The sequence below is a fragment of the Ambystoma mexicanum genome, chromosome 8, assembly GCF_040938575.1.
Source record: "Ambystoma mexicanum isolate Mex_15411 chromosome 8, UKY_AmexF1_1, whole genome shotgun sequence".
NCBI lineage: Eukaryota > Metazoa > Chordata > Amphibia > Caudata > Ambystomatidae > Ambystoma > Ambystoma mexicanum.
Window position 1 is genome coordinate 151,627,168 of NC_090929.1, and position 18,429 is coordinate 151,645,596.

General features: G+C 46.0%; 1 protein-coding gene across 2 annotated transcripts in view; it reads left to right on the forward strand.

The window, feature by feature from the left end:
• Window positions 1-18,429, forward strand: part of RAB14 (RAB14, member RAS oncogene family) — a 423,502-nt gene that overhangs the window by 130,824 nt on the left and 274,249 nt on the right. For both annotated transcript variants that reach the window (XM_069609520.1, XM_069609521.1), the window contains one exon: window positions 15,081-15,258. In XM_069609520.1, the coding sequence (XP_069465621.1) occupies window positions 15,081-15,258 (178 nt within the window). The remainder of the gene's footprint in view (window positions 1-15,080; window positions 15,259-18,429) is intronic.

An 18,429-nucleotide genomic window follows, 5' to 3' on the forward strand; every position in this document is an offset into this window, starting at 1 on the left:
AGCAACAGCTCGCAAGCAGCGTGGCAAAGCACATGCAACAGGATCCAACATGGAACAAAAATAACCGCACAGTCGATTGTCCCCCCCCCCCCCAGACACACTCACCCCACCCCCCCCGTGTTCCGGAGTCAAAACAGCCAAAGCACATCCATCCCTCTCATGTACAAACAACATAAAACACTTCTCATAATTTGGCGTGCCCAAAACTGGAGCTGAGCATAGTGCAGCTCTGAGCAGGTCAAAAGCTTCTGGACATTCCATGTTCCATGGCAAAGGTAAGGTAACATCCTTCCTTGTCAATGGCACTATGGGTTTTACAATCATTGCGAAATTCGGACTCCACTGCCTACAATATGAAGCCATGCCGATTAAAGCTCGGACTTCCTTTTGCGTATTTGGACTAGGCATACCAGAGATGCTTTCTATTCATTCTGGTGTCAATCTCCTTCCCTCCTTCGATAGGAGGTAGCCCAAATAGGCCACCTCATCTCGACAATACTGGAATTTTTTCAACAAAGCTTTGACCATGTGCTGTTAAATGTGACAATAACAAGACCGTTCCCTCCTTGCAAATCTCGTTTGAGTCTGCAGCAAAGAGCAGATCGTCAATGTACTGCAATAAAATGCAACCTGTCGGTAACGCAAGCATATCTAGCTGTTCTTTTAATGCTCAACTGTAAATGCTTGTGCTTTCAGTGTAACCCTGTGGAATTCGTGTGAATGAGCGTCGTCCTAACGTGAAGGCAAATAAGTATCTACTGTACATGTACAGGAATACTAAAATGCATTTTTCAAATCAATCTCACTTAAATGTGATGCAGAAGCTGGAATCATAGTCATAATTGTGGTGACATCGGTACTAGTGGGAATTGTGGAGCAACAATTTTATTTATCGCACGTAAATCAATTATAAAACGGTACAGGATTTCGTTACCTCCTTTCTTGTAAACAGGAAGAATCGGGCTATTGCAAACACTTCCTGATATTTCTTCAATAACTTTTCTATTAATCAAATCTGATCCAATGCTCTTCAGGGCTTGCTCACCTTCAGTCGAGATTTTGTATTGTGGAATGCGTGGTAATGTAATTCCTGCTTTCAAAACAACTTTTACTGGCTCAATTTTTATAATTCCTACATCGTTATCATTTTCTGCACATATGCTAGTGGGTGCTTTACTAAATTCAGTTGGCAATGGTAAAGACATGAATTGCGATATGTGAGTTTGTGGCAAAATCGTCAAGTACACTCCATCAGGGGAACAATAAATTACTGCATTCAGTTTCTTCAACAGACTAAATCCTAACAAATTCTCGCCGCCATTCGTCGTCAAAAGAAAGGGACAAGAAACAGTGAATGGACCTAATGTGATGGGCACTGGCTGTGAAACTGAATTAATTACTGGTGTGCCTGAGAACCCTACTGAAACATTACTATGCCCTGACGTGGTATTTCTGGAACCCGCTGGTGATCAATTGAACATTTCTGTGCACCTGTGTCCACTAGAAAAGTATGCTCCCTATTCCCAACTTTCATTTCTACGTAGGGCCCTTTCTGATTAACGGGAATAGGCACTGGTTCCAAACCCTGCTTCGGGCTGTTCTAGAGAAACAGTACATCGTTGGATGTAAAGTCTCCAGAATAGTATGCATTGGAGGGATTATCAAAGACATTTGCGCCATTTGCTGACTTCTGTTGCTGGTTCTAATTAACCTGGTTATCTTGAAATTGTGCTTTGAATTGACTTTGGTTAGGACCCGCTATTCCTGGGCAACCTCTAAACGGTCTTGAAATGGTTCCATTCGATTGGCGTAAATGTGGGCATTGTGCTCGCCAGTGGCCGCCTTGTCTGCAATAGGCACATTGATTTATAACAATCGGACCCCCATGTAAATTGGATGCTAATGCAAATTGGACTCTTGATGGAGCATTCCCACCCCCTCAATTTCCTCTGGCTACCTGTTGTAGCAACACTCTAGTTTTTAAGTCTCCCTTCTTCCTTGCTTATCTTTTTCTGAATTCACTCGGTTTTCATAATATTGAGCCATGTGTAATACTTCAGATTGTGACTTAGCTTGCCATGCACTTTCAGATGTCATTATTAATGTCTGGATCTCCGGTAGCAATCCTCGCACAAATTTATCAACAATCTCTTCCCAGGTTCAGTACTTAGATCCTGACCACTAAAGTCTGCAAAGACTTCCTCAAATCGGTTAAAAAAATTCCGTCGCACTTTCTGATTTACCTTGTAAACAAGCAGTTAATTTATCCCAAACAATTATTTTTTCAGGCACTCAAGTTTTCAATTTTGATACTTTCCACAAGGGCAGAGTTAAAATAACTTGCAGAGGCTTCTCTCCAGCTTTTCTTTCACTATCAATTCTAATCAAGTTCTCACATGTATCGCCTGACATCGGTGCATCATTTATACTTCTAATTTGTTTCCATATATTAGCAGGTAGAATCACAGGGAACAATAAATCAATATCACTCAATGTAAAAACAGATTAATTCAAAACAGATTAAATTTCCTTATAGAAACCAGCAGGATTTTTCCTCATATCGGGGACTGTCTGTTTTATAATATTCACTTCTTCTCTGGAAAAGGAGACATGTAAAAACTGCAATTATAATGGGCCTCTATCGTACGTGCTGGAGCATGTCCTGCGGCAGGAAGTTCAACCTTCGCAACAAATGTGTGAGGCGCCTCTCATAGGTAACTGCAAAGTAGGGGGCTCCGAGTCTGAGCGACTATGAAGCAACAAAGCTAAATCAAGGGACAAAGCAGCAGTTCCTGTGTCAGGTAAAAACGCTCTTTTAGTCCTCAAATCAGCAGCGCAACAAACTTACTTTTTCATGCACTCATCCTGTAAATATTCCACCATAACCTGTAACTTTTCTCTGCTTTTCCGACGAATATTGACTAAACGTATCGTGCACCTCAATCGGAGAAATGGTAGTATCCGTAATCTATCTAAACGCATCTCGTGTGCAAATACGCATCTCCTCATTAACCAGTTTCAACGGCAGAAGAAATCGTTTCTGAACAAATTACATATGCGGTTCATGCTTATTCATTGTCTTTATGCAATTGATCAAGTTCTTGTTCGAACACAAATATACGTTCAACATGTTCATGTATTTTCACTGCATCTCGTGAATGGGAAAGAACAATCAACAAAAAACAACCAAATCACGCAGCTCTTGCGGTACAACTCGATCAGTTAAATCACTCCATACTTTAACAAGATATTCACCCATATATTCTAACAATACCTGCTGTTCACCATTACCTCTATGATCAGATATGGAGCTTTGTACAGCCATCATCAATATGTCTTGGCCCACTGTTTCAGTTCTTTTTGCTCTTTACTAATCGTACTACGAGTCTGTCTAATGCTTCCTTTTTCAGGCCCTACTGATGCAGAGCTGCTAGCTAAAGCGTATAACTCATGCTCTGAAGGAGGCAGAGGAAAAGATGTCATTGCCAAACCGCATTAAATACAATAGCCCCAATAGCATACAATGTACATTTCATACGCCAGCGACCTGGCCAGTTTCCAAAGATTGTCTACCACAGTGGAAAAATCTCACTGGACAGGAAGACCATGTCCCATGCATGGTTAACTCTTACCTCTCTTACCTGTGTGTTTGTACTTGCAAGTGCAACACTCAACCAATATCAGGACATTTTAAGAATCGGATCCGGGTACGACTCACCTGATCAATCTATTTTCTCTCAGGATGCAATTCGCCCATATGCAGGTGCAACCAAGAATCGTCTCGACCAGCGTGTCTCGCTCAATCTGCCTCGATTCCATCCAGGAGCCTCGTCTTGATGCTCTCTGGGTGCTGCTCGTCGATCAGGGATCGGCTGTGTACAGATCTGCAGAGGAGTCTAATCACTTCTGCAGGGGTGCACTGAACACCTTCCGATCCTGATTCGGTCCGACAGCTTCGTCCTCGATACGTCTTTGCCTTCAACGTACGCGATGGAGCATCACATGGAGGGTCCCTATTCGGGCGCCATATTTGTTAGACCATATATGGAATAAAGGCACTATAACCATATACCTAAATGACACGCCAGTCGTGAGGTTAATTTCCCAACAAGTCTAGTTTTATTCAGAGTATCTCGCTCGGCCGATCAGGTCTCAACACCTCATGACGTGTGCTCACAAACACTGTGAGAAGAGAGGGAGCGAGCCGTCGATAAACCAGTAATATATATATACATAGTACATCTCATTGAACAGCATTATTCGGACCACCCATATACATGACGTGCAAGCTAGGGTTCAGTAATTGACAGTTGGGCACATAACTTCATTCAGTCTAAACATTCGGCATTTCTAGCTGAGGTTTGCAGAGACAGCTTACTGCTTTGGGGAACATGGGGCACTGGTACAAGGAAGGATATCATGTTCTAGCAGGGAGACATTCCAACAATGTTATCTAGTTGCTATGCTCATGGGCTAAGGGTCAGACAGTTCTGAATCAAGGAAATAACATCCTTCTCTATAATTCTCGGTTAACTGCCTGCTACGACAGCGCTTGCAAGACAGGCTGGCACCTGGGCCTCTGATTAGCCGCAGCTCTTGTACAGCTTCAAGGCTTTACCGAATAATAAAACAATGTATTTCTGCGGGGTTTCACATTCCTGTCTAAACAGGATTCAGAGTTCAAGCTATGGCCTCGCACCGTGTACGAGTCTGAAGCATAGAATATAGTTTGCAAAGCGTTACATGAGAAAGAAAATGGCGTGCAATTACAAAATGGATTCCCACTGACCACATTTAGGCTTCATGGTTTGCGGTGTTCGTTGCATGATGCAATTTGCTTACGGCCAACATGCATAATGTGGCATTCGGGCTGTGCGATTACATTACAGTTTAACAAGGTCTTATGATGAGCGTTGATGTCACCCGTCAAGCTTGGTTCCATGAGACCAAGTTTACAAAGGAATTCCAAGAGAAGGTTGTGGACCTTTGAGTGTACAGCGCTTGTCTACAGCTCTAACGATGATGAGCTTGCCAGGACCAAGGCAAGTACCAGCAGCAAAGTCTCCCTACCCACAGAAGTCAGGCTTTCGATCCAGATCCTTTTCAGGTTTTAGTATTGGTAGTTGCAGCAACCAGACTGCCCCCCGCCCCTCTAGCGGCCCTCCCCACAAACAGCAGTGAGCGAGTGATCATGGATTTTTCTCCCACTCAACAGCCGTTCCCTCGGGCCAAATTCATCCTTTGCAGATAGAACCCCAAATTATGGTTTGTAATGGTCCCACCCTCCTCCTGTAGGGCGACGCTTGGCAAACCTTCGCAATGGATCCGATTGGTAAGCGTTAGGGTTTGTCTCCTTCTGCCGCCATTTCCCGCCCCACCCCCTCCCCACCGTCCTCCACTGACGCAGACAGGATTGCTTTCTCTCCAATTGGAAATTCCAAAACTATTGGGATAAAAGAAATGGAAGCGGTCCTTCGGGCAGTAGAGGGTGGGGGGGCTTCTACTACCGCATATTCATAGTGCCGAAATCAATCAGGTTGGCCTGCGCATTAAAGAATATCTGCCAGAATTCTCCACATTCCCCAGGAACGATTCAAGATGATCACGCCTGCACAGATCCCTTTATCTTTGGTAAAAGAGGATTGGTTTTGCCTAGTGTATCTTCAGGATGCGTATCTCCACATCCCAATATGGCCCCAGCACGGCAAATAACTTTGGTTTTCGATGGGGAGCGAATATTTCTAGTACTGAGTCCTTCCCTTCGGACTGAGTTCGGGGCCAAGAGTCTTTACCCAGATGAAGGCGGTAACAGCTGTTCTCAGGTTTCGGGGAGTCCACGTCCATCTATAATTGGACTGGCTCCTCAGATGTTGCTGTCATCAGAAAGCAGTCTCCCAAATGCAAATGTTACTACAGCTTCTGTTCAACCTGGGGTTACCTGTGAACTGGAGGAAGTCTTTCCTGATTGTCACTCGAGATCTCATTTTTCTAGATTTCTGCTGGAACACGATGGCCAAGGATTTTGTAACTGAGGACAGAATAAAGGCTCTAATTTGAACATGTACCCTTGTTCATGAAGCCCACCCACATGACTGCAGGGTGGTTCCAGAGGTTTCTGGGATCTACTTTGATGTGGTCGACCTATTGTCTCCTTTGGGACAAGGAACATCATATCAATTACCTTGAGTTGTTAGCCATTTTTCTTTCTCTGAAAACCTTGCAGTCCATCATCACCAACAAAGTAGGTTGCGTCAGGACAGACAGCTTTATGTTTCACGTAAATAGGGCAGGGAGGGGGGACCGAGTCCCTTCCCCTGATTCGGCTATCCCTACGTGAGAATGGGGTATAAAGAAAGGGATATGGCTTCAAGCAGTGCATGGCCCTCACCTAGAATACACCTCGGGTGACGCGCTCAGCCACCAGTCTACTGCAAACCCTGAAAGGGAATTATTTATTTTGTTTATTGGATATTTATAAGGTGCACTATACAGGAAAATGGTGTTTCCATGAACAAACAGGGGGGGAGAACAGGGGAGATGAACAATAACGGCCCTACTAGGCTTTGTGACATACGAATTGTGCAAGTGCAGTAAAAGGAAGTGCCCTGGGGAGTTAGGGGGTTTGTGTGATGGTCACGGGGAGGCATAAAATGCAGGGGGTGGTGGGTGGGAAAAGCAAGAAAAGGCAAAGGGGGTAGAAAAGTGCTGCACCACCAGCTAAGAGTGGGGAGGGGTGGAACAGACTTGACTTCAGGCTAGTCAGGGAAGGGGGCGCGGTAGGGCAGTGCTGAATTGGGGGGCAGGGAGGGGTGCTGGTAAATGCCTGGTGCCCTGTAAGACTCATAGTGGACCAGGCAGCCAGTTGCAGCAGCATATGGAGGCATTAGCAAGGGAGGGCGAGAGGGAAAGAAGTAGAGACGAGCAGTGTCTTAGAAGTTTCCGGAGCTTGGGTGGTCCGGCTCAAGTCTGCGAGGCACACAGAGGCCATTACAAAGGGAGGCACCTGCCGAAGAGAGATCTACCCCCAACTTTTTGCTTGGAAAAATTCTGATATGTAAAATGTAAAGTTCTCTCCCAGCAGTGGCAATGTCTCTGAGGCCTCTCCTGGCTTCTGTGTCTGGGCCTCTCCTGGCTTGGTCTGCAACCCCCTTTGGTTCCTGCCCCTCCGTGGGGGGTCTCCGTTTTTATACTGCCTTGTGGGATCTTCAGTCTCTCAGCCCTGCTAGGGCTGTCTGCTCTCTTGGCCTATCTTGGACTTCTCGGGCTCTCTGCCCCTCCGGACTGGTTCTAGTACCCCAGCATGGGGTATTCAGGTTCTCACTCCCTCTTGGGCTGTTAGCCCTTCGAGGGGCCTTTTCATTACTTACTCTTGTCTTGTTTATGCAAGTTCTGATCTGTAGTGGCAACATGCGGCTGCCATTATGCGGGGAGCCACATTTTGATTTTACACAATAAATAAGGTGATTCTTCACACCCATCTGAATTGTCTGCTTCAGGTGGCTTCAGAATTTCACTTAAATCAGATACTCCACATCAGTCTTCTGTTTTTTCACTGATTCAGAGACCGAATTCCCCTTGCACAGTCTGGATATTAGCAGGGCGCTCCAGCTTTCTTTGGAGAGGACCTAAAATATCCAGTCCTCCAAAAACAATGCTTCCTATGTGGGGTAGGAGGATCCCATTTGTGGCCAGAAAGCTGACAAATCTACAATTACTCACTGTATACAGAGCTGCATTCTGCAATGTTATTAATTTACTGAAAATGTCTATTAAAAAAAATGGAGTTTAGGCCACCTCTATCGGTAACAAGGACCGCATTTTCTCTGGAAATGATCACCAAGTTGGGCACTCAAAGTAAATAAATACCTCGGACCTGGAAAACTGGGCCCTTTAGCACTAGAAATGAATGGACTTTGTTCAACCTTCAAGGGAATACACTCTTAAATCAGGTGAGGCATCTGGCAAGGCAAACTGTCAAGTGACATTGATGTGCTGTTGCCTGCTATCAATACTCAAACCACACAGCAGACCAGGAACGATCAAATCTACTGTGCATCTATTAATGTCTGTCAGACACGGCACCAACAACACAGCCTGGTCTGATGCTGGACCTTCAGGTTCACAGAGTACCAAGCATCATTTCTAAGATGTACTGAAATGTTTGGCATCGGCCAAGTCAACACCAATGACACTGGCAAGCAAGGAGAGACGCTGAAGCCTGGTAATCGGAACAACCTCCACACTAGACCGAGGATGTCTCTCTGAGAATTAAAAAGCTGTGAGCCACTAAAACAGGGTGATAGCTGGTCAAATTGGCAGGCACTGGAAGGTAATCTGTACAGAAACTTGCACATATCAATATGCTAATTCTCTCCTTTGCACCAACAAATATTAGAATGCAGCTATACCCCTCGATTAATTCGGCCTAGCAGGACACATACTTATTCACCTCCATGAACATCACAACAGTCTTTAGAACAAAGCTATCCCACACACACAAAAAGACCTACCTGCACACATCTCATAAACGAGCTCCACCACCTCCAGAATTCAGCTACCAAGTCAATTCGGCCTTTATTGCAAACATTCCACCAAACCACGCCTAGAATTGGAAGGCAGCCACACAACACGTAATCCGCCTAGGGTGCGCACATACTGAGAGTGCCCCCAAGCATCATTTACTACCCTTCTCTCTCTCCACTGACCTGGACTACATTCCCTGAGGGCGTTCATCCCGCAGCGCTTTGAGAGCATACCAATGGTAAAAAAGGTGCTATGCAACTGCCCCATAACATAACTTGGGCTACCTCGCACACCTACTGTAGACCACATATAAGTAGATGCCCCATGAAAAACTGTTGTTCGTAAAATGTTAGTTTCACCTGTTTGAATTAATTCGCAGATACTTGGGTGTGCGTGACAATTTCACACCAGAATGGAGAAAAGGGGACAGGACATTTTTATTTTACTGTGCATTTTTAAGGCGCTTGTACAACAAGTAAATTGTGTTTCAAAGTGTAAAAGTACATAAGTAAGAACAAGTTACAGTAATAGACTATTGTATACATAGTCCCAGTTCACCTATACTGCCACCCCCCTGTAAAAAGAGCCTGCTTTGGTGGTGCTAATTCAAGGACGGGTGAGTAGGGCTGTGAGCAGGGATGAGGGAGGAGAGCATTTGTGGGGTGGGCCTAAGCTTGTCAGCATCTCTGCATGCACCACCGCTGTATACTAAAATACTGCTGATGCGCCATGCTCTGGTCCCTCCAGTATGGATGCAAAGGGACTTAAGGACTAAGGGTATAGAAGTCCATATGGTTAGTAACCCGTGTGCGTGCAACAGCAGATGAGCTTAGTGCTGTAAAGGCGTTTTCCCCCTGCACGAGGACACTAGACTCAGTAAGGACTTGAGCCTTTAAATCCAAATCCAGGACCGAAGGCAATGTTTTGGTTAGCTGCACATAGAGGTGAGCTCCTTGGTTTGTGTTATTGTGCATATATGAATGGAGGAATAGTAGTCATGCTGGTGCGTTTCAATGCAGTAGCTGATCGATAACATTTGTTTAAAATGTTATTTTGGTATGTTGATGAGGGGTGAAGAGAACTCACCACCTCCTTGTACTAAAAACAGGAAGGAATTCTTTGACCGGAATGATATCTTTAAGGCTTTAGATCCAGGAGTGTGGTCGCTCTTAAGTCATGGTGGTTCGGAAGTTAGACGTGGGATATAATTGGTCTCAATTATTTATCCATATCTCAGATGCTTCATAATGGTGTAAGTCACTAGGAAATATGTAAATGAATGATTGTGTGTTTTAGATCTTACTACATGAAGTTGCTTCAAAGCGCAGGGGGTGTAGGAATCAGGGACTTTCAGGTCAGTCCAGAAACTATGTCCAGGTTGTGATTGAGATTAGAGGGTGTAGAGGTGATGAGGGAGTGGGATTACAGAAAGGGGGAGCAAGGCAGGCGACGGTCACAGCTAAGGTGGTTGTCAGTTGTACATCAGATCATGAAACAGACTTCCACATTTCTTGTATTGGTCCTAAAAGATCATGCACTTTCCCCAAATCCGTTTTGTGAGAGAGGGGATTTTTCCCTCCTCAAGCCTTCAATCGGACATGCTTGGACGGAATGGAAGAGAAGGGTAGGAAAGCTGAATGGGAAGACAAAGGCATACATTTCTGAAAAGTAGAAAACATTCCAAGTTCAGGAAGTGGTCATTTGCGCAGGTCGGGCAACAACTATGTAGCTTATATTCCCATAGTTTGGGTAAAATAATTGAAAAATCAGACAAGAAGGGTATGTGCTGTGCATGTTTGGACTTGTAAGGTAATGACGTCTGTGAATATTGAGAAAAGCAATGAACTACCACATTCCCCCAACTCTTCTAGTTACAAAATCACATTTCTTTGTAGTATTTCACAAAACACGCAAGACCACAAGCCAAAAACGGAGCCATGGTACACAGGATGTTTATGCTGATGGCCTAAACAGACATATTTGGCATTTGAAAATAAGGAACACAAATGTGGTGAAGAATGGCAAGCATACATTTTTTGAAAGAGCAAAGGCAGACCTTTTGAGGGATAGGTGACGTGCATAGATAAAGCATACAGTGCCTAAAGCAGCCACTAAATGTAGGCCACATTTGGGAAATAAAAGGCTTGTGTAAGAGTGCAGTAGGCAATGTATGAAAATGTTATCCAAACCAAGAGAAAACAGAAAATGTCCCAACTTCCCACAGTTTTCCCGATTAAAAATAGTAGCTCACATGTCGGTGCAGTGACCTGGGCGCAAAGGGAAAAGGCTATACCACTGGTAAATGAAACTCCCTACGGAATACTGGATTTGGCTGCCTGGACAACCTACAGATTTGGGCCTGGGGTGTAACAGCCAGCAAGGAAAACTGGGAACCCCATGCGTATCTGAAAAGGCACGAGGTCTGACTTTCACAAATCAACCTAGAATTTATTATCCACAAGGCCCAGCAAAGTCCAAAATGTAGGGAAAAGCTCAATTTTCAGACATTTGCCATCAGAAAACTCCCGAAACACCCCAGCAACAACACATGTCCTACCTTCCCATGTTCCCACAGGTGTCCTGACGAAAACGGTCCCTCACATGCCTGAGTGCGCGCGCTTAGGCGGAAAAGAAAAAGGGTTGACCGTCCCCAATTCCAGCGGCAGTCTCCGGAAGCCCCAACAGGGTCCCCATCCCTCACTGGAAGGAAAAGCTGTAACGCAGCCCAGCCAAAGGTCCAGGATGGCTAAGGGTGCTGCCCCTGGCCTTGGACATCTGCCTTGCATGTGTGTCGACAGCCCGCAGCCCAGCGGCGGCCATGGGGTGACTCAGCTGGGTACCTGCCCCTCCCAGGAGGGAGAAGCTGTAACGCGCCATGGCCAGAGCTCCAGGAGGGCCATGGGTGCGGCTGCTGGCTTTGGGCACCTGTCTACAATGTAGCTCGACTGTCCAAAAGTCGAGCCGCAGTCCCTGGGAGACCCGTCAGGGTCCCTATCCCTACCTGGAGGGTAAAGCTCTAACACAGTCCAGCCAGAACTCCAGGATGGTCGAGGGTGCTGCCCATGGCTTAGGCGCCTCTCTCCCTTGTGGGTCGACTGTCCCCAAGCCTAGCAGTGTTCCCAGAAAGCCCTGGCAAGGTCCCCACCCCTCACTGGAGGGTAAAGCTCTAACGCAGTTGTTGGGGAGAATTTTCATTTTAGTGCTTAATTCCTCCCACCTTGGAGACCCCCAGCTCTTTTGCTGGAATTTAGGATTTTTTTTAATTTTAACCCTGGAGAGACATTTTTCTCTCTCTCTCATGTATTTTGACCTGATTTGGATTATGCGTTTCCTTTGTTTTTGGAGTCTGACAAACTCCATAGGCATCTACCTTTTGTATGGTGACACACAGCAACTTGAGTGCAGTGTCACAGAGAAATCCTTTAGATTTCTCATAAGGTTTAAATACCTTTTTCTTCGGTAAACTACAGTTCCCAAGAATGGTAAAGTGAAATTGACTTTACTTACCTTTTCTCTTTGTAGTTCCTGCACCACCCATTTTATGTGGAGTGCTGCGGGGGGGGGATTACTTAGTAGCCCCCTTTCCTACTTAGTCATTTATCAATGTTGCCCTCACCACTTTAAATGGCAGTTTTTTAAAAAAATGTTCCCATCATTGTGCTTTTCTAACGCAGGCTGAATACTTGGCTGCAGTATAGCACCCATGGGTGTTCATTGTGTCAAAATGGCACCAGTCTTCTTTTTCTACCATTTTTTGTTTGTGAGGTCTTACTTGGGTTTTACTCTGCACTTCAAACCAGGTTTGACCTCTTTGTTTGTTTTGCCTTTGGTGAGCTTCAGTACTGAAACCGGCCTGTGGCTCCAGTGTCTGCAAGGGCAGGGAGTGAGGGAGGTGCCCGGAACTTCCCTGTCCTTTGTCTCAAGGGCACCCTGAATGCCCCCAGTCCTGATTGACTGGCTGGCTATCCTTGCAGGACAGCCACCTTGCTGTGTGAGTGACAGCTAGGCTGTGCATGAATGGGAGAAACCTGCTTAAAAGGTGAGGCTTCTTGCACTGAAGACAGTCGACCACTGGGAAGAACACCCAGACGGAGAAACTGTGAACAAAGCTTGCTGCATCCTCCTGGACCGTTGAACTGCCCGGTTGAAGCCCTGCTGCTGTGCTGCTGCTGCTGCGCTGAAAGGCCTTATTCTAATTGACCAGCGACGCTCCAGAAAGCTCTAGAAAGGATGACTTCTTCCCTTGTTTTGGGACCAACTAACCCTGAGACGAACTGTATGTACTACTTTGATGCTGCAGGATCCAAGTGCCAGGGTTTGAGAAATCCGAGTGCAAAGTCTGTAAGCTAAGCAAAAGCACCAGGAGTCGTTTGAGGATTCTCCCCAAGCAGGACGACCCAAGCTCGAGTCACCTCACCAGAGTGCTGGAGTGAAGGAAGCCCCACCACTGTCCAAAATACGTGGGGGTGCAGTTTACCGAGCGCTGAAACCGTGAAGTGCTGCTGATCCGAAGAACACCCATAGCTGCTGCCGACATTTGATTTGCTGGGCTGTAGTCCTCCAGACGTCCTCTTGTAACCACAACTGAGGCCCAGGAACACAGGCTGTGCATCACTACAACCAGACAGAAGCCAGTCGGATCCTCTTCTTCGAACCAAAGGTACAGTTCTGACTTTGGAATACTTATCTCTTTGTCTGTAGTTCTGCTGGTCTCAGCTGGCACTTGCAGTAGCTGCTTTCTAGAGTTTATTTCAGCTCTAACTTTGTAACAGCTGGTGACTCTACAGCGATTTATTTTCTCCAACAAACTCTAACTTTGTGCAAGACCTTTTCTATCTAAGAAGTGCCTCAGCTCCATAAACGTTGCTCCAGTTGACTTTGGCTGTGCTAGCTCCCTGCAGACTTCTATTCGATTGACTTTGATTCTTTCTGTCCCTCATAGGTGATACATTGGTTTTTAACGAATATTGTTGGGAAAGGTTTTCATCTAGACTTCTTGATAGAGTGAAAAGTGCTCACATGCTCCGAGAACCTGTTTAACCTTTTTCCTTCCTTTTTAACCTTTCCTTTCTACCACCTTCAGAATTTACCAAGTGCAAAAGTGATATAGAAATTACATTACTGTCCTAGTTAGTGAAGTCGCCTCAGGGTGTAGGAAGTGTGTATGAAGCCTCTCTAAAGAGTACCTACTTGCTTTGATTTTGAGAAAGAATTTTGAAGTATATTTGTATTGTTGCACATTGCCCTTTTTAAAGAATGCTTATTTAAAACTGACCGTTAAATGAATAATTATTTTACTAGACTGTGTCATTTGGATACTTGTATTGGTGAATTTCAATGCTACAGCTCACGTTTACCCCTCATTATATAAGTCTGGCTGCAGTGTCACACTACCAACTTGTGTAGTACATCATACCAAGAGGACAAGGGTTGTGTAGTCTCCCACAGGGTTACTACATCAATGCTTGCCTAACAGCAGTGCAGCCAGAACTCCAGGATGGCCGGGGGTGCTGCCCACGGCCTTGTGCACCTGTCTCGCATGTGGGTCAACCGTCCCCAATCCTAGTGACGGTCCCTGGTAGCCCCGGCAAGGTCCACATCCCTCCCCAGAGGGAATAGCTGTCACCCTCAAAATGAATTCCCTTGTCCAGTGGTTATTGCTGGTCGAGGATCGTACGAGGGGTCGGAGAGTCTCCCCCTTTCCAACAAGCCCTCACTCAAGGTAATCTGGGTCACATCAATCCTTATGACGGAGCACGTAGCATGTGCCTACATCACGGCAGCACCCTGACCCCCAGGAATGAAAGGGGGAAGTCCTCCCCTTCATTGCCTGGGGGTCAGGGGACATTGAGGGAGCAACAGGGGGTGGGGCGATCCACCCCACCAGCCACCAAAGGTAGTAAGTGCAGAGGGTGAGCCATCTCGTCCCCCGCACTGGGAATAAAGTATGTAGGGCAAGGCTTTTAGGGGTGCCGGGGAAAGGAGTGATCTACCTGGTAACTTTTTCTGCTGGGACATTGTCACATAGAACTTTGCCCATTTAAATTGCACACATCAAACGGTGCAAAATGTGCACTAGCCATTGGCTATTGATATTGAACTCTTTGACTACTAAGAAATGTGTGATGTGTATAGAATTGAGGCGGCAAATGACTTTCATGACTGTTTTGTAGCTTTTAACCTGAATTATGGCCCTGTGCATCATCTATTTATTTTAAGCTTGACTAATGGCTGTTGCTGCCCGCCTCCATAGTACTGGTTTGGTCATCCTCTGAAGAACGAGACAGCGTATGCTGACCGTCAAATCCGTGACTTTTTGGTTCAACAAATCTTTGCAGAAACTTTGAAACAGCTGAGCTTGCTTGAATGTTTTGCCAAGACCATGCAATGCTCTAGTAGTGCATGCTTTCAATTTTCCCTGTCCAATAGAACAAATCATATTCATTTAATAACACCAAAAATGGGAAAGAGAAATATGAATTGTTTTGTCAATTCCTTTATTATTGGGACACTAATCGCTGTGATGCTTAATTCATCTTTTTTGTTATTGTTGACAGTTATGGCTGATTGCCCCCACACTATTGGTGTTGAATTTGGTACAAGAATAATAGAAGTTAGTGGCCAAAAAATTAAACTGCAGATTTGGGATACAGCAGGACAGGAACGGTTTAGAGCTGTCACACGAAGCTATTACAGAGGAGCAGCGGGAGCACTTATGGTTTATGATATCACAAGGTAGGTTTAAAAACATTTTATTTGAATGTTCACGGTATTGAATTTAGCCTGTGTGCTCCGTGTCATATAAAGCCATCTAATTCAAAACGTAATGTTTAGAGTGTTTTAACGGATGTACATCTGAGGGTTGAGAGCGGTGTGCTATTGTGAGTGGGAGAGCTTGGTTATCTTGCCTAAACTGGAAAGAAAGAACTTTCAAAGCACTTTAAGATGGAATTAGCTGACCACAGCATTCACCTTTGACTGACTGAATATGTTCTACATAAAAGTCAAGGTTTTTCAGTTCAACGAACGGAGGGGGAAAAGGTACGCCAAGGAGTGTGCCACAGCCTTCACCCACCCCTGATGATCACTTCAGTTGTTTGGGCCAGTGATTAGCCAGTCACTTGCAAATGAACATCATGCAGTTTGAATTTCTGTCCATGCAACCGTCTCTCAAATTGCAAAGTAGATTTGTGGATACTCTGCATAGGGAAAAAGCTAACTTCTGAATGAGGGTGTCTAGTTTGTGAGTGTATTTGTTGTAGAGGAGCTGGCAGATCAAGTCAACATGGTTATATTGCGCAAGAGGCATAATTTCAGGGAAACAATCTTGACAATTTTAGTCCCATCAGAAAGAATGATATGGAACCAGTCTAGAGCAGTGCCAGAGATGATGGCCTCAGCTAGTCTGCAGAAGGGGGAGGTCATGGCCATATGTCAAGTGGCAGAGCTGTCATTCAGGACCAATGCTGTGTTGAGGAGAATTCTCAGAAATGTGCTAGTTCCCTCCACCTTAGAGACCCCCAGCAACTTTGCTGGATTTTGAGGACTTGATTTTTTTTTTTACCTGGAGAGAGAGACCCTTTTTCCCACACCCTCATGTATTTTAATGTGATTTGTTTGAACTCTGTTTCTTTTGGGTATGGAGCCTGACACTCCATAGGCAACATCCTTTAAATTGTGTCACACTGCACCTTCAGTGCAGTGGCACAGGGAAATCTGAACCAAAGGTTTAAATGCCTTCTCTCGGATAAACTACTGTTTCCAAGAGCAGTACGTTCTAGACCCAGCACACACTATCTCATAATAAGGTGCTGGATGGGTTACCTAGTATTCCCTTTCTCTAGCTTCTCGTGTAACATTTTTGTCACTGAATGGCTGGTGGCAGTGGTTTTGTTTTAACTACCATGGTGTGCATTTACCGCGGGCTGCATTTGCAGCTGCTGTAAAGAACCCAAGGGTGCCATTTTTGTCAAAATGGCCCGGTCTTCTTTTTTCTCCATTTCTTTGTGGAAAGATCCCATTGTTCGCTTTGCCTTTGGTGGGGTTTCATGAGTGAAGCCCACCTTTGGCTTCAGGGTGTCTGGGGTAGGCAGGAAGCGAGGGAGGTTTCTGAAACTTCCTGTTCTTAGTCTCCTAGGAGACCCAAATGCACTCTGTGGTGATTGGCCGGCTGACTGTCCGGCAAGGACAGCCACCCTGCTGGGTGATTGACAGATAGGCTGGAATGAATGGGAGAGAACTGAATAAAAGGGGTGGCTTTTGGCTTGGAAGGCATATTTGACCACTGGACGAAGGAATCGAAGAAGAACTTGAAGAGGACACATGCCGCAACTCCTGAACCGTTGGTTTGCCCAGTGAAGCCTGGTGAAGACGCGAGGAGCTGAAATGCTAAACAGCCACTGATTTGACGATTACGAGCAGTGACCGTCCCATTGCAGTGCAGGATTCCCCAGAAGTCCTCCCTCTGGTCCCTATGACAGAGGTCCAGGAACAGAGGTCTGCAGAGCTGCACAGGAACAGAAGTCCTCTGCTGCACTTTTTCTTCAATACAAAGGTACTATTAAGTCTGAGAGAACCTCTCACTGTAGAGTTGCTTGCATCTTCTACCACTCACAAGTCTAATCAGCTTGTGGCCCTACATTTGATTCTTCATTTCTTCAAAGACTTCTAAAACACTGTGCGACTTTACCATTTACCTACCCGAAGTGCTTCATCCTATGCAAGATTTATGCCCGTTGACTTTGGCTTAGCCTGTTGAACTGAATGACTCTTCTTGGGGGATCCAAAAGTATTCGCCTGCTTAAGAATATTTGTGGTCTGAGGGGGCGTGGTCAGCGAGCAAGCAATGGAGATGTGATTCCCAGTTGCTCCAGTGGCCGCCCGAAATATCCTGCTGATATCCTGTGATTTGGGAAGTTGATTCCAGCAAAAGATATTTTCGTGCAGCGGAATCAAGTGGCTGTACATGACAGAGATGTGGATCAAAACCGCGGTGTGAGGAGTAAGATATCGGCGCCGGAAAATAGCGGAGTGGGACCTCTGACGGGAAACAAAATGGCCTACGCGCATGATGCACGCTAAAACACAGCGATGGCTGGGAGGAACCCGCCCATGATCCCAACCTGCTGAATCAGCCCTCGCTCTAAAAAAAACCCCGGCTGGTGATATCGACCGGGGCCACCCACAGACGAGAAGCCTGGACCTGGACGCCCGCCGCGCCGACCCAAGCGTAGGATACGCCCTGGGGGCCGGCGACCAGAAGGGGGAAAAAAACCCTGGAGGACAGCCTGCGGCCCAGAGAGGACCCCTGCGTGACGGCCCGTGACTGGTTGACCGCTGCGAGGGAAAGCCCCCCCCCCCGCATACCAACGCGGCGGTTGAAACTTCCAAGGAGGAACAACGTAGCGGGACACCCTCCAGCGACAGGACCCCCTAGACTAACAGCACAGTCAAAGCGGGTGACCTGAGATACGCGGCTGGGAAACGACCGAGGCCGATAGTTCCGAGCCCCCAACACTGAGCAGGCAGCTCTCTTTGGTATTGGAAATTCTTTGCACCAGTTCTTAGGAGTCTTTGAAGAAAAGAATCATCAATTGTAGGGCCACAAGCTGATTAAATGTTACAAGCACGTCTACAGTAAGAGGTAAGTTCTCTTAGACTTGTTTTACAGTACCTTGGTAAAGAAGAGATGCAGCTGATGACTTCTGTTCCTGTGCAGGTCTCACTTTTCCTGGGCCTCAGTCGTGGGGACAAGAGGGAGGACGCCGGGGGACTCCTGCACTACACCAGTACTGTCAAAACTGGCAACCGGCAGACTTTACTTTCAGTGGGTGTTTCACGTTTCAGTTCCTTGCGGTACAGCAAATGGCAATAAGTGCGGTTCCTGGTTGTCAAGGTGGACCTTCC